General features: G+C 39.9%; 2 protein-coding genes across 11 annotated transcripts in view; both read left to right on the forward strand.

Moving 5' to 3' along the window:
* LOC114880189 (rho GTPase-activating protein 20-like) overlaps window positions 1-6,405 on the forward strand; it is a 120,279-nt gene extending 113,874 nt beyond the window's left edge. For 2 of the 3 annotated variants that reach the window (XM_029195912.2, XM_029195914.2), the window contains 6 exons: window positions 1,600-1,755; window positions 1,843-2,060; window positions 2,264-2,390; window positions 2,824-3,485; window positions 3,560-3,858; window positions 3,968-6,405. In XM_029195912.2, coding sequence (XP_029051745.2) covers window positions 1,600-1,755; window positions 1,843-2,060; window positions 2,264-2,390; window positions 2,824-3,485; window positions 3,560-3,858; window positions 3,968-5,139 — 2,634 coding nt within the window. In that variant the 3' untranslated portion in view covers window positions 5,140-6,405. The remainder of the gene's footprint in view (window positions 1-1,599; window positions 1,756-1,842; window positions 2,061-2,263; window positions 2,391-2,823; window positions 3,486-3,559; window positions 3,859-3,967) is intronic. The other variant, XM_029195913.2, reaches the window with a different exon arrangement.
* A 100-nt stretch (window positions 6,406-6,505) lies between these two features.
* On the forward strand, window positions 6,506-16,828 carry LOC114880190 (serine/threonine-protein phosphatase 4 regulatory subunit 4-like). Of its 8 annotated transcripts, none has more exons than XM_046288186.1 (16): window positions 6,506-6,669; window positions 8,175-8,425; window positions 8,538-8,611; window positions 8,937-9,043; window positions 9,209-9,438; window positions 9,562-9,684; window positions 9,750-9,856; window positions 9,944-10,132; window positions 10,208-10,366; window positions 10,444-10,626; window positions 10,695-11,141; window positions 11,210-11,330; window positions 11,398-11,440; window positions 11,518-11,534; window positions 11,621-11,666; window positions 11,917-16,828. In XM_046288186.1, exons 2-16 carry the CDS (start codon window positions 8,251-8,253, stop codon window positions 13,112-13,114), a joined length of 3,219 nt encoding a protein of 1,072 aa, XP_046144142.1. In that variant the 5' UTR covers window positions 6,506-6,669; window positions 8,175-8,250; the 3' UTR covers window positions 13,115-16,828. The 8 variants fall into 8 exon arrangements, with proteins under 8 accessions (XP_046144142.1, XP_046144143.1, XP_029051748.2 ...); XM_029195915.2 differs by lacking the exon at window positions 6,506-6,669 and adding an exon at window positions 7,088-7,576; XM_029195918.2 differs by lacking the exon at window positions 6,506-6,669 and adding an exon at window positions 7,090-7,576 and having other exon boundaries at window positions 12,304-16,828.
* The last annotated feature ends 70 nt before the right edge of the window (window positions 16,829-16,898 follow it).

Consider the following 16,898-nt stretch of genomic DNA (forward strand, 5'->3'; position numbering starts at 1 on the left):
GATTCTCACGAGAGTCTAAAGCATTTTTTTCTTCTTTCCACCCGTGGAAACACGATGGTTTCCCACGCAATTCATGGGACATTCTACCATGACAATATATACTATGTTTACGTGGAACATCGTCGAAAATACAGCGTTATTAGCATTAAACGGGATGTGTTGCATTTTTTGATCCGGAAATCAAATTACATATATAGTTCATTGAGTTTCTGGGGTGAAATAAGAGCTTGAACAATGGTGTGTAAAGTTGACTATTTTTAGTTACCAACGAAAGAAAACACACGAATTGTGCTTTTATTAACGATGACTGCGCGCTGCCAAACCGACATGATTCAAAACTGTATTTAACACTTTCGCGGGCGGCTGTGTAATTTCTAAATTTACCTAGAACCATGGACTAAAGTGTCCAAAGTGTACTGAGAGTGTTCCAAAATTTCCCTAGAATCATCGATAGAAATGATGAAAATCCAGTCGTCGACGACAGTTTTCTCTTCCCACGTGTATCGTAGCATCGATTAGCATACCGGGCGTAAAGAGTATTGTCAAGAGCAGTTTCTTAGACATCGGTAAGATTGTTTGTCGCGCGCAGGTAGGAGTGCGTGCTCGCGTTTCTCAATGCACTCTCCTCGTCGCATTATGCACGCAGCAGTCGAGCGTGTTCCCGCGAACGATGATGGAACGTTTCCTCGAATCGCGAAGAATCATCGCGAGCCAGCGGCGCGTTACCTTGATTTCTACAGCGTTCATTAACATACGATAACGCAAAGAAACGCGCCGCGGTGTTTCTTAAACGTGAGAGTCTGTACGGTTCGAAACAACGTTGAGAGTTACGTTGAGATCTTGCTGGGAGAGAACATCGGGGACCATCAGTTGAGGTTTCGTAAGAAAAGAAAAAGGATTACGAGATAGAGAAGAGGTTCGAAGTCCTAGTCGGTCGTGTCAAAGAGAAGTATGTTAATCGATCTGCCCTGTCGTTTGTAATTTCGTGTATCGTGCGTGTCTTGGGCCGGTTTGACATATTTGGTAGCGTTATTCGTCAAAGGTAACGTGACTCGATGCGAATGGGCAAGGCTCCCACGTGTAATCGCTGCATTGATTTTAAAAGTTTTGCTCGATTATCGCTGCTAGTAGCAACCAGCTACCAGTTTCGTTTCGATAGATTCAAGTACAGGTTTCATTAACGAGTTACCCAGCTACCAGTAGTTGCTCGTGAAAATTTCGAACGGGTTTTATGCGAGACGATGCCTCACTGTCGGCGGATTGAGTCGGTGAAATAATGCTGTTAAGTCATCCGAAAGTTAATGCGGCTTGGCACGTTGCCGTCCGGTTATTAGCCGCCTGCTGCGAGGATGATAATAATTTATGTCCTAGATCCGAGCATCAAAATTGGTCGTTACTTTGTTGACCCTTGAGCGCGTTAACTGGATAGAAGCGTAGCTCGAGCCAACCGTACGATAATTTAATGCTAATCTCATCTCAAGGATACCCGATAGCGACGATGTTCCACGCTCGATTTCCAATATAGAATCCTTACTTGATGTTTCGCACCTTTCTTTTTTCTATTCAATTAAAATAACGCGATTATCGCGCGCGTTGCAGAAGATGAAGAGTCTGATTCGTAAAAGGAACGGTGGAAATCCAGGGAGGCTGACGAGAGTGCTGTCGCAAAAGTCGTTGAACGTGTCTAGCAATTCTCCGGCTCCAAAATCTCCACCGAGAACCTTCCTCTTGGAAACTCCGGTACAATTCACCACGGTAAGTGATTCTTCGTCTCTAGAACACCCATTTCTTCCTTATCGAATCTCAATAACCAAATAGCCGATGTCGTTTCTCGGTTTACAGGGTGTGCAGTCGCAGGACAGACACCTCTTCCTGTTCTCCGACTTGTTGCTCATAGCAAAGGCTCGAAGCGGCGGTAATTTCAAGCTGAAGCAGTCCGTAAGAATGAGCGAGCTCTGGCTAACAGCTGGACACATAGAAGACGTGGCCGAAACGAGTAAATCTCAGGAGACCAGTTTCGTCCTCGGCTGGCCGACGACGAACGTCGTCGCCACTTTCATGTAAGCCCTCCTCCTCTTGTCTAGTCTCGTCAAACTTTATTATTACACCCTTTATCTTTCTCAACGTCCTACGACGTCACGTAATGACCATGAATTCTTGTCATTTCAAAGCTGGCAGGTTTCTCTTTAGTGTCCCAATAAATTAGTCTATGAAATTGCGTCTACGATTAGGCGTCAAATCGTTCGGTTCTTTTTCTTTCCAGGACTGCTGCAGCTAGGGATCTCTGGTGGGGTCGTCTGACCGAGCTGGTACGAGAGGAGAGTATGAAGGAGCCGCCGGACACGAACATTCAAGTCGTGTATCACGACAGTGACACGAACACGGAATACGTAAGTGCGCCTCCTCTCCGTCGCCTCGTCGCCGTGCACCAGAGAGATACACGCGGTCACGCCTTCACGGTCCATTCTTCGCACAGAGAGTTCGATCGGTTGACCTTCCTGAACAGGCATTCCTTTTTCAAAGATGCCCCTTTTATATATATACATCATTGACGTCAACGTACGCGGTTGAATGGATCGTTCTCCTCACTAAAAGGAGCCTCCTCTATCTTTGGCTCTTTATCGACGCCAGTTCCCTCGCTCGGCGTAGTCATTATCGACCACAGCAGCTCTCGTTGCACTTAAATACCCAGACCGTTTAGACGTGGCCGGTTAAACGACAGCCGACTGTCTTTTCGTTAACCGGTGACCAAACCCGTATTCTCTCCGAAGCGTCTCGTGCCCGTTCTCCGATGTAAGCTACATAGTTTCCCTGTGTTTGCAGTGCAAGACCATAATGGTGGGATCCGAGATGACGGCGGCAGCCTGCGTGAATCTAGCTACGCGATTGTTGGATCTACAAGGACCGTTTCAATTGTGGGCGAGGACGTCCGCGGACGAAGCACCGTATCCTTTGATCGGTCACGAAAGACCTTTCGCCGTGAAATTGTCCAATTTACGGCATACGCTATCCGCGGAGGAGGGTTTCGATTTGGAACATTGTAATAAGAGTGGCCATGACACCTGTCACTTCATCCTCAGGCCTGTACCGAAGTCGCCTGTGAAGAAGAACAAGTCCAAAATCACTGGACTATTGAGGAGATCCTTGTCGTTGAACCCAAGTTTGTTTGGGGTCAACTTGTCCAGACTGGACGAGAATGGACTGCCCAAACCAGTGCTGGTGATGTTGCAACAACTGTTCGCCAAAGGACCGTTCACGCAGGGAATCTTTAGAAAATCCGCGAACGTGAGAATCGTTAGGGAGTTGAGAGATCAGATCGAGTCCACCGGTGATCCCAGTTGTTTGGAGGATGCGCCCATCATCGCGGTGGCAGCTTTGCTGAAGGACTTCTTGAGGTCTTTACCGGATCCTCTCCTCACTTCTCATCTGTTTCCACTGTGGATGGAGAGTTTGGACACGCCGAATCCCGTTCAAACCATTAAAAAGTAAGCTTAGCTGCGGTTGACTCATCAGCTTGAATACCTTGTCGGGTATTTTAACGATCAATGGTGTGTTTCAGTATTTTAGACAGACTACCCAAAGCGAATTACACTCTTCTGTCGCATCTGATATGCGTGCTGCATCACGTGGCACGCAGGTCGAAGCACAATCTCATGTGCGCCAGCAATCTCGGGGTCTGTTGTGGGCCCAGCTTACTTTGGTCGCCAAATCCTTCGGTCAATCAGAGCAGAGCGATCCCTACGTTAACAGAGATGCTAATTCGTCACTGCGAGGTTCTCTTTGGCGAGGGTGTTACTCAATTGCTCGGGGAAGAGCGCAGCGACAGCGGAGCCGAAGAGAGTACCGATAGCCTTCACTGTGAGTATCTTGTTCCTCTTCGTTCGTTGCGATTCAATCTTAAAGATGAACGTCTTGTTCATATCAGACCGTCCCTTTATAATTTACTGAAGAATTTCTCTCGTTGCAGCAGGTGGGCTTTCCTTGGACAGCCTGGACCTGACGGAACCACCTCGTAAAGACCACATGTCTCTTTCAAGAGACTCCGGTCTAACCCTGTCGGACTGTCAGTTGTTCATTCCAGAATCTCCGGTGGGTTCCGAGGATTCTGCCGTGAATGCCTCGTCGTCCAGTTTCGACAAGTCCCTCGTGAAAGAGGACAAGTCGACCAGCAAGTCGTACATCCGCGTTTACGGTGGGTGGGAGGAAAGAATAAACGGTTACACAGCCAATCATCATACGAGCAGCATCGAGCACGGTTTCAGGGAGGAGAAAAACGGTATTGGTTACCCAAATCCAAATTTTCAGAGACAAGACTGGCTGAGAGCTCAGCTGAAGAGGACACCCCGAACGAAGCTCGACGAACACGATCATCGCAAGGAGAGGTTCGACGAGAAGGATATATACGGTAGAGAGTATCTCAGGCAGGACTCGATGAAGGAGAACGTGGAAAATTGTAAGGATATTTACAGGAATTCGCAGTTGGACATAACGCGGGATCTCAGGTCGGAGTACGAGAGAGCAACGCAACAGGATATTTGTACGGAACGGGTCTCGATTCATAATTCGGAACAGGATCTGGCGGGAGACTCGTCGTTGTCCAGTGATCGCTACGAATTCAAGAAAGAACGTTTCAACGAGTTCAAAAAGGTCAAGTCGGAAATGTATGTTAATCGGGAATCTCCTGTCTCGCAGAACGGTAGCTACCATTCGGGAAGCGATCTGTACGAGTTCAAGAAAGTGAAGAGCGAGATATACGTGAACAAAGAGTCGACGCGTACAGAGAGATACGAATCTGAAAGTAGTATCTATGGTAATAGGGATAGAACGAACGAGATATACAGTACGAGAGAGAGAAACGATCTGTACTCGTTCAAGCAAGCGGAGGCGATCGATTTGTACGGTGACGAGGACGAGGACGAGGAGAGAACATGGCCGGATACACCGCCACCGCTGCCACCACGACTGAGGCATTTGCCACCGGTGCATATGAATCTAGAAGACAGGCACAAAGTAGCTGGAAGGTCAAGGTCTCTGCCACCGCCACCTCCTTATCGTCCACCTCCTCAACCTCGTGCTTCGGTTACCACGAGACATCTAGGATACGGAAGATCCGTCGTTGATGACGAGAGTTACGTTTAAAACAGGGTGCCAAGAAACGCGTGCGCGCTTCCGCGTGTACGCGCACCTTCGACAAAATCAAAGAACCGAAAAGTCGCAGCTTCGAGATCGCGGTGTACGCGTTGGCTCGTGTACACGCGTGGTCTCGTTATACGACTGAAACTAGTCCAAAACTGGGAACGCACGTACGATCGGAAACAATATAATAGCGACATGTAGAATTATCTAATTAGGTACGTCGTCAACGAGGAATGTTATAATCCAACAAATCCAAGGAGGGAAATTTATATAAAAGAAAGCGCTATTCATTGTTGGCGATTCTCTTTAGGGATAAATTCGACTGTTACATAGTGATTCAGGGTGCTTCCACGAGCCTTAACTCTTAGGTTTCTCTTCATTTTCTTTTTCTAATTAGACGTTCATATAGAAATCTTATCAATAAGTATATAGGCTATAGCGGACAAGACTTACGTCGAAATGATATTATTCGTAATCGTTTTCTTTCTACGCGAAGAAGAATATTTGTAAAAAAAAAAATATATAATGATACAATGCAATGTGTGTAAACTGCGCGTCAAACTGAAAGGATATAAAAGAAACAAAAGGTCTCCGTGGGTATTCGAGTAAAAATATTGCGGCATAGAGGAAGAGTTTAGCATTCAATATCCGCGGAACGAATAACCGATAATAAAATGCAAATTTTATTGCAGCCACACCGAGGAAAGGGAGATATTCGTTTCCATTCGTCGTCTCTCGCGTCATCTTTAAATACGTTCACGTAGCCAAGCGCACATCTCTCTATCGAAATGTCTCGGAATTTCAAGATCGTTCTACGTTTGAAGAATCGTTTCGAGTAACAAAACAACGTCAACTGCCCTCATCGCGTTTTATCAGGTTCCCTTCTTCGTTATTTGTATATTTGTATTTCTTAATTTCTATCAGGAAATTGGTTCACCGCCAAATGAACATGACAATTAATTCTTTCTCTCTCTCTCTCTCTCTCTCTCTCTCTTTCGTTAAGTTGAATTAAGTTAGGAGACATAAATCGCAAAATGCTTCTTCGTCGAATGCAAGCGCGCGATTATCTTAATTGAATAAGGTACACGCAGAAGTTGTTAGAGTGTTTTAACTGCATTCAAAACTTTTCGTTCTTTGTATATATTACTGTAAACTGTAATCTTTTATATTGCTAAACGTATATGATATACTATGCAATGCCCGTAAGGTATGTATACTTATCTAAATTATACGACATGCTATGAAAGTAAATATATTTCGTATTTTATACAGGTGCGTGATTGCGACTATCTCAACGCCCGTTTTCCCGCCGAACCAGACCAATGACCATTCTTGAAAAACCGAATCGCATACGATCGTGTTTTCATTTCCATTCGAACCATAACCTGAATAAGCTTTTCCTGTTCCTGATAAATTATTTCAAATACATGGGGTTATATACGTGCACGATTGTCATAAAATGCGAGCAAAATGTTTATGGATTACGAGGAGTTTGCAAGCCTTCAGTTAGATAAACCCATAGCGGATATAAGAGTACGTAATGGTGCATCTATAATTATTAATCGATCGATTCATAAGTTAAAACTGCCTTCTTAGGACGAAGAGCAATTAAAAAAGCATAGTCTAGATCCTAATTTGGAAAAAAGACCGATAGACAGAGCGCTTCATCTTTTGACGTAAGTAAACGCTGGAAGCGAAAAGTCAAATTCCGCTTCCATAAGATCGGCGTGTATCCTTGGGACTCCAGGATCATAGTAATTTCGCGCAATAGTGCCTCGATAAAGCACCGTATCGAACCTTGAATGAAACTACGTAATCTCGCGTGATTATCGTATCAAGGCTGTATAACGTGATCAATTAATTTTCTACAATTCTAAACAATGCATTCGCCAGGGAGAATAGTTACAACCTTCTCGCGCGTTAATGTGCTTCGATCGCGATCGAGTTAGCTGTAAATGTACATAATAAAGCACGAAGAGTATTCTTTTTTAGAAATGTGTAAACGACGCTCCTTAATGCGATGTGCATCATCGAAGGGGAATCGTAAAATGACTGCATCGATTCGTTGATTACACAACATCGACTACCGATCAACGCATCATTCTATTGTATTACGCGCTGAACAGCATTACGTGTTTTCATCAGCATCGCACGTAGGTCGCATTCGGATTATTTCGGTTCAGTTCGGGTATACTCGACACCTCGTACGCTAAGTCAGATATAATCGATACCTTGGAGTCAGAGCCCAGTTTAGTTGTCATCAACGTTCCGTCGTGTTGTTTTTCTTGCGTTTAAGTGCGTCATGAGAGTGCGTACGCGTGTATCGTCATTCGCGTAAGGGATCGATCCGTGTGTTTGCCGTTTTATCGTATTATTATTGAATAAGATGCGCCTTGAAAATGTTGCAAGAAGAAGCACTGTTCAACAGCGCATCCCCTCAGTAAGTACATAGTCGAATGAGACAGTTTTTAAGTTAGAAATTTTGGGGCCTGAATCGTGGCTCCGCTCTTCCCGGTCGTTTCATTTTCGTACGAACTCGTGCATGGTTTCCAAAAATAACAGCGTCGTTCAAGAGGTGTACTGTCCTGTCGTCTAAGAGTCGCTAATTATAGTCCTTTTAAAGACAGACACTCGTAAGAAATGCCATTCTACGTACGAGTAACCGATGAGTAGTTAGCTAAGATCGTGATTAGGAATGGTACGATTCCATGGTGTAGGTTACTCCGAAAATGGAATTCTTCTGTATCTTTTCTTTAGACAAAATTGCAATATTACCTGTTAATAGCGAATTAACGAGGCACTAATATCATAGTAATACAGGTAACTTTCGTGCATAAACACTGTATCAGTGAAAACATTGTCACATGCTCCAAAAGGACATGTTACATAAAGATCTTGTCCTTGGAGGATGCATACATTTGAAGAAAATAACGCGAGAGTGACGAAATTGTCTTTAGAAAATTGAACAACGTTTTCATTTTCATAATACATTATTTTTATTAATGTAATTGTTACACTTATGTTTGTAATTATTTCAGGAAAGGCGATGAAATTCAAAAACTTAATTTTATACAAACATTACCAAACCTCTTGGCCACAGACACAGAATCATGTATGACTCGTGTGATACCAAAAGTACAGCAGTCATTGTCTACCGCATCCACAGAATTCCACATAGCAGCTTCATCTACATTTAAAACAATATTAGAGCAGAGACTTGTCAGCTACAATGTCTTCAGTCGTACATTCCTCCAAAGTATATTAAATTCGCTTGAAAAGCGTGATCCAGGTAAAGTAACTTTATCAAGTTGTACATTAGAACTGCTAGCTAAGCCTGTATCTACATTTTCATGCATTTGGTGTTATTCTACATAATTAAACATGTATATATACATTTAAAGTTATCTGTCATGCATGGCTGGAGACCTTACTGGATGTGATAGAGTTACTGCCGGTAGAAATCATAAGAAAGCAGGTTTGTATACATGATCTTAGAAATTGATATTCAGAAAACATAATCATATAGAAGGACAAAAAGAGCATCATCATGCGTAGCGTATCTGTAATTTTATAATACTTAAATTATAGTAGATCGGTAATAAAGTTGACTTGTATTTGTTACTCTGCGCTAGACTAAGCATCAAGTACTCTATTGAAAAACTACTTGTTCCAAAAGGAATGCTATGTATTTGACATAGCTTTGATGATATAATTACTTAACAAAATTATTACATTATTTTTATATAAGTCTACTATGATGGTTGTATCAACCGGATGATAATAGAAATAAAATCATACAGATTCTTCCATTGACTATAAGCAAAGGACAATTGTCACAACCTGTCCACTCCAGGATAAAATGCAGCACAATATTAGGAAAGATTTGTACAAGATTTGATTCTGCTCTGTGAGTATGTTTCATCTTATCAAAATTTTTTAACAATTTCCCTTACCGGGGGGTACCAGTTTCTGAGACATTAAATAACTTGATAGCGTGCAAAATATGCCAAAAAAAGATCATTTTATTGCCGTAAAGTCGTTAAATAAGTATACGTATTAAAATTGTTGTCAGGATACAGAAGGAAGTTCTACCAATGGTACACTCCCTCTGTCAGGATGTAAATAGTGAAGTACGAGCTAGTATCTGCTTGCAGCTACGTTTTGTTGCCGAAGGCCTTGGTGCTGAGTCTGTAAAACCTGCTTTGCTACCATCTCTCGTAGAATTAGCAAATGACGAAGAAATCAATGTAAGATGCGCCTCTGTACAGATAATAGCGCATTTGCTACCTCATCTTCAGGAAGGTATGCTTGATGATTAGTTGTGCACTAAATCGTTCTGAATTTTCTCGTAGTGACATGTGTTTTAGTTCGTAATCTATGTTCATTTTCAAATCAGAATATATTCTTTACATTAATCATTTACAGATTCGATCAAAACTATCATAGTACCGCTTATTAAAAAATTATGCGAAAATTCGATGCGGTCAGACGATAACGTGATATGTGTTATTGCTCAGGAGTATGGAAAAATCGTACTCGGCGTGGAAAGTAAGACCTTTTAATAATTTGAAATATATTCGTGATCGCAATATAATATGCGATTTATATTTTAGAGTGCCTATCATCTATGGAGAAAACATGGTTTTTAAAGTACTTTCAACAGCTTGCGCAAATGGGTATTCTGACGAGTAAAAAAGAATCTAAACCAAATCTTCCATTTGTAAGTACATACAAATGTGGGAGGGTCATCGAGTTAACATATACGGAGTTCTAAAATAAATACGGAGTATGAATTGCACTGTTTCAGAATAGTAATCCTGCTGAAGATGAGAAATATGTGGAATGCAGAAGGTGTTGTGCTTTTAATTTACCTGCAATGTTTATGTTTGTATCAAATTCTTCAGATGACACGAACGCGTTGCTTCATACGTTTACCGCATTAGCAAGTGATCACTATTACTTGGTTAGAAGAACTGTAGCATGTGGAGTTCACGAAGTAAGAATTTCTATTTTTCCTTACATTATAATTTTTACAGTACGATATATTTCTTTATTTACAAAAAAAAAACAGGTGGCTAAGGTATTGGGTTCACGTTGCGGAGAAATAACATTAGACGTAATAAAATTGTTAAAAGATAATTCTGAAGAAGTTTTGCAAGGTTTAGTTCCTAATCTAGGAGTAACGCTTGATTGTTTAGCCGAGTGTCAAGTTATCGGGATAGACAGGGCGGTTAGTATCTTTCCGTTTCTTTCATGTTATGTATAATTAATCTCTCTTTTCTACATTATGTTACTTATCAAATGCAGGGAAACACTGTTATGGAAATAGGTAGAGCATTATTAAAGTGTGAATCGGGAATAGCGGCCACACACAATTGGAGATTAGCAGTATTAATGTATTCACAACTTGAAATACTACCTAAATACTTTTCAAGTGATTTTATCTATTCATATTTCGTGCCAATGGCTTTTTTTAGAATATTACATGCCGTAAGTTATACTTGTACGCGATGTGTCAGACAAGTCATAACAATCATTTTATCGTTATTCATTTTCAGAGGCCAATACCCGTACGTCTCGCTGCAGGAACTCTGTTCCTTTTTCTTTTACGTTACAATACGAAATCTATGCAAAAGGTAGAACTTCGAATTAAACTATACAGCCAAGTGGCTAATAACCCCGATTGTTACGTGAGAATGATGTTCGTTCGCATGATGGTAGAGGCCATGGAAATTTTCTCTTCTGTATATTTCAAGGAACACTTTTATACTGTTTTATTGAACTTGGCAGAAGATTCTGTACCTAATATAAGATTGAAAGTAGTTTCTTTGTTGCCTCAATTAAAGAGTCAGCTACGGATGCCGACCGATAAGAAATTGTTAACCGCATTAGAGACGACTATAAGACATTTAAGGAACAGTGAAAAGGATAGAGACGTGCTTACTACGTTAGCCGAAACTTTACAAAAATTGGAAGAAATAGAAATTAAATTCGATACTCAACATGTAAGCAGTTTCAAATACGGGTCAGCTATAACGTGAACTTCTTTTTAAAAGAAAATATTACATTTTAGCTAGCTAGTACACTATCGAAGCAAGATGCTGAAGATGCTAGGAAGTTAGAAGAAGAGAAAAGATTATCCGGTATGACATCTGGAAAATCTCCACCACCAAGGGGAGCTACAACGAAGAGAGGTAGGTTATAAGAGGCTTTTAAAAGTGAGCGAATATCCGAGATGGTAATTTTTAAATATACTTATAGGTAGTTGGCGTCGGACAACTAATGATACTCCAGGGAGATCAATGTAAGTTACGTCTCTGTTGAGGTTAGAATTTTTACATCTCATACCTGTAACTCATTCAGTATGTTTTGTTATTTCAGATCACAGTCATCGCAAGGTGAATTTGTACAACGTTTCTTATCCCATTATTATGCAGAATTAGTGTATTAAAATAATACGTAAAATGAATTGTATGCATTCCAGATCGCGTAGCGTCTCCTCGTCAATCGGCCGATTCAGGGAAAGGGAGGTATGAGAACTATATATTTCTTCATTCACTGTATTTGCAAATGAAAGTAACGTTATCTTTAAACATAATACTAACATCTAATTTAACGATATCTACTAATTACAATCAGAAACAAGTGTACAGCTTGTTAAAGCATGCATATGTAGATGATTTTGTGACTTGATTAAGAACTAAAGTCTAACTCTTCTTAGCGTACTAATAACATTTATAGAAGTCTAATATCAAGTTCTGCACGCTTTACGTCTAACAGAATTCAACTAGCACACCCTTGGGAAAGAATAGGGCATACCAACTCAAACATTAGCACAACCGATACTAACTTTGACAATGGATCGTGCAGTGATTATGTTACGCAAAAGGCGCAGCAAAGCCGATCGAAATTAGCATTGCCGTTTATACTCTGGCCGGAAACGTGCGAATGCGACTACGCGGAAGACTACGCTTTCCATTCTTGTCCCTCGTCCGATTATGCAAAATCTGTCTTCTTGGCGATCATGAGAGAGAACAGGCGGAGGTCGCAGCAAAATTTCCTACTAACCCGAAATTATGCACGCGAGTTTCCTACTAACATAGCCAGCAAGGACACTGCCACTCTGAGAACCTTTCCAGCTCATTATAACCCTTGTTGGCCTTGTAGCTCGATGCCCGAGATACCTGTTATGCTGTCGGACGACGAGTTCCTCGTGGATGCTGGTATCAGAATACCAGCGCAATTCTCTCAGAGTGTATCTAAGATACCTCATCTTCAAGACTCCGTGTTTGGCAAAAGGAGGACCTCCTTCAACGTGAATCGTGCCGGTGGACGAACGACCGGTATGAGCTTCGACAAAGGCAAGCCGAAGAGAAATTCATCCGTAGAATACGAGGATTGTATCAAGCGAAAAACGAACGGTGCCGATCAGGCAAACAATGTTAGGACTTCCATTGATTGCGAGGATGGCTTGAGTATGGTAAAGCAATCTGCTCAACAATTAGACAAGAAGAACCCAGCGTATCTTGGGCCAATGATGAGGTCGAGGTTTGGTTTTGGCGTTAATCATGAGAGACCTATAGATGATAAGATGAAACGAAGGAACTCGTTGATACTAGACAAGGAGAAGCCTAAAGTCGTGCAATCGAAGTGCATGCTAGACAGGACTAAACGTCACTCCGCGAACTTTAGTTTAAAGCTACTGGACTCGAAAGAGACCAAGCCTAATCTGAAAGAGCAGCATAGCATGGAGGTGACCGATTACGCGTCCACAGAACGTCTACGCCGTGCGCTAAGACGGTACTCGACGTTAGATGTGAATCATAATCAGGGACACAGTAAGATACCATTAAGAAGTTTTGTACGACGTAGTAGAACCGCGCCTGCCACTAGGGCTTCCAGCCCTGTAAGCTCGCAATTAAGGTACGAGGAGATCGATAAACTGTGCCGAAAATTCCAAGAGTACCAACTCTATTAAAATACGGTTGCGGTGAATGCATTTAATGCGTCTCGATTCGACGAAGTTGAAAACATCGATCAATCTCTTGCATGTCCTGGTTCCGATATGACATTTAATCTGTTCCAAGCATATTACGTCACAGTCAGGGATAGAATATATCTTTCGTGGGACAGTTTTACTCGTTTCCTTTGTTAACAGTCTCGTTTCGAAATCGTTCGGGCAATATTTTAATTGAAGATTCGTAGAGATTTTCAAACGTGCCTGCGATTAATCGCAAATTTCTTAACATTTTCCTCGATGAAAGGCAGCCAGGCATTTTAGACGCTTTTCGCTTTTTATAGCGTATTTTCTTAATCGTATACAATTGGCAAAAAAAGATATACGCGTGTTAGGGTATTCTAGGAGGAAGACAGGGATCGGTAATAACGAATGAGACTGAGAACACTTCAAACATTATAAGTGGAGGACGTTCCACGAAATTTAGTTTGATCGCATTTCTTTCAACGATATCCTGTAATTAGTCCCACGTTGAAGATAAAACGTATCTTCGGATAAATTTGCTGTTCGATTGAAGATGCACCGCAATTTTAACGTTTAAAGTTGGAAGACTGTTTTTATTAGACGTATTGAATTCCGTAAGGGTAAAAAGAATAAGACTATATTTTGCACTTTATTTTATAGCTGCATAACTAATACGTAATTGGTCTACTATTTATCAAAGTTCACTCACCGATCGAATATATTCTAATAGATGATTATATTTAGGAGAAACACAGGAGATAACAAATGATAGGGTTAAATTCATCTTAATAGCCAATTTTAGGTCTAGTCCCAAGTAGTTGTAAATCATCTGCAAAAGGCGTTCGTTTTCTTCTTTATTTTACAATTTCTGTATTCCGCTTTGTCAGCCGAACTGTTTATTCCCTCCTCTAATTTTTTCTTTTATTTAACAACTTCAGTCTTTAGCTAGGAAACATGTTTTTTAAATAACTTTTTAAACGTAGGCGTAGTATACGAAAAACCAGCCTAGCGGTACTAAGCATTTTAATTAAACTGTTTCTGATTAAAGAAACGTTAGCCATTATTAATACACTAGCTATCGTGATTTTCGATCGATTTACGAGCATCGACGTTAACCGATTACTTTTTATTCAATGAAAAAAAAAAAAAAATTAAGAACCAGTGAATTTACGCGAGAAGCGAAGTAATTTTTGGAGCGCAACTTTAGGGATACTCGATTCCCCGACACACTTCCTCTAACGAAACGTTGAACGATCAACTCTTATCCCTGGAACACTGTTGTGTCTTAAATTCAAAAATATCTACGAAAATATCATACAGTCTTAGAGAGAAAAAAGAAAATTAATACGTATTAAACATTGTACATAAGGACTGACCAAAAAAAAAAAGACAATTTAGCGAACGTTTGTACAGCTAGTATCGATGAGAAAGCTGCAAAATTGATCGTCTTAACGTTGTCAGAAAAAAAATATATATGTAAAGAGAGAGGAAATGTATAATATCTTCGCAGAATATTTTCATTGAGCTTCTAAATAGATGTATTTTAGGGTGAAGGGAAAGAAAGAAGGATATACAAGACGCTTCAAAGCCAAAGATGAATTCTAACGATATATACGAACAACGTACAAATCCTTTAAAGGCATTATGTACTTGTATCATGTACATATACATTGCGTAAGCTTTACACAGTGCAAGTGCCATTGAACGTACGCGCCTGGGAGATTTCAACGCTTGGAAAAGAAAGAAAAGACACGAGAAAGCTCTTTGAACGCCCCCAAAAATACATATACACTTATCAAGATATTTTCACGATATGTGATATAGTAGTCTTAACACTTTGACGGTCTTTACATATTACAACTCTTCTAATTTTACGTTTCATCTCATATCTAAAATGGAATCTCTCGTATAATAATTTCCGTGTATCGCAAAATTTCCATTTTTCAAGTCTTCAATATTTAATATTGGCCGTCAAAGTATTAATAACACAGGGTGACATTAATAATAAATTGTCAAACTTTGACCACTTATTTTTATGTCATTCTGTATTGTTTAAGAATCGAGTAGTCGTTTCGTTTTCAATCTTTTTTCATCTTTTATCTTCCACTTTCTCTGGTCATCTTTACGAGCAAGACAGCTCGTACACGATTCTCGTTTCTTTTTAATAGAAGGTTTTGAAAGATCGCTAGTCAATCCAGTTTTTCAAAAGGAGAAACAGAATTATTATTACTTTTTTTTTCTCGTGCTGAACACCAAGAATAGAACACACACTTTTACGCTTAGAGAACTTTTAGATGGAACGCAACTTTTACCGATCGATTGTTGCCGCGTTATACGATATTAATTATTTTGTTATAACATATAAGATCGTACGGCTAACGACTTATACACGTAATATAGCGAAGCTTGTTGTATTATTTTTATAGGAAACTTTAGGGTAACATCAATCGTTCGATTTCGCGAATCTGATATTATAGACTGGCACATTTTTTGAAAGAATGTGAACTAAATCGAGTTAGAAAAAGTAAACGATAATAGACAATAAGAGAATCTACAAGCATCCCTTTTCTTTTTAATTTTAGGTTTACTTTCTCTATCTCAAAAACTGTCTTTATCTTAAAACCAAGTTTTTAGCGTAATATGTTTAATAATAAAAAATAATTCTTATAAGTTGAACTTAGAGAAAGAAGACGAGGTTTCGCGAAATCGTACGGTTGTTCGTTCACCAGGCGACGAAACTTCTTTTTTATAGGAAATCTTAGAATATATTATACATATACATATTACATAGTTATATACATACGTATGTTAAGTATACATGATTTAACGAGATTGAACAAATTATTAAATATGCAAACTAGGAACGTCCGTAAAACGAGTTCGATGCGCGGTCCGAGAAAAAGCAAACGAAAATAAAAATGGAAAGAAAGAACAAAGAAAAATTTCCGAAAACGAAGAACGAGCACGCGCGTTTAGCGAGGATTAGGAAAAAAACACGAGGAAAGTAAAGTTTCTGGGATATATCTCGCCAAGAACAATAACCGCTTAAATGCTGCTCCTTATTTTTGTACAGGATCTTACCGTGTGTGTGTAAATTATTCACTTCTGTGCCAGAAAGTAAACGTGTTGCAAAGAATCGACGTAGACGCGTTACGGATCTGTCACATAATTGTTGAACATTACTCGTTTCTTCGTACACGAAGAAGAAGGGACGGGCAGTTTTATCGCTGACACTGTTATATTTATCTAATTATATAAATACGTATATTACGTACTAAATAATAAAAAAAAAGAATGATAGATTTTTCCTTTATCCTCGATCGTTGCTCGTCGATCAATTATTTTAAATACGTTGGCCATAAATGAAAACGAATAAGAGAGAATCCATATATTAGTATGTTAGAAATCTGTGGCCTGTATTTTTTCGAGGAGGAGTAATCTGTGATGAACAAACAAACAAAAGAGATACATATTTAAACACAAGAACAAATAAGAGAGATACACGTTCGTGTTGCACGTGATGAACGATTAAATTCGTCGAACGATATTTTTATTACTCTTAACCGTTCCCATATGGAATAAGGAATGTTATAAAACAAAGAGAAAGAGAGAGAAAAGATGAGAGAGAAGTGTATTTTTCTGAGGTATATCTGTAAAATGAACAAACGATCTAGTTAAATGTGAAGAGAATAAAGAAACATCACGATCTTAGATTTTATTGGCTCTGTCGATATTATTATTATGATTATTATTATTATTATACATCTATTTTAACATAAGT

Source organism: Osmia bicornis, chromosome 12 (genome assembly GCF_907164935.1).
Source record: "Osmia bicornis bicornis chromosome 12, iOsmBic2.1, whole genome shotgun sequence".
Taxonomy (NCBI): Eukaryota; Metazoa; Arthropoda; class Insecta; order Hymenoptera; family Megachilidae; genus Osmia; species Osmia bicornis.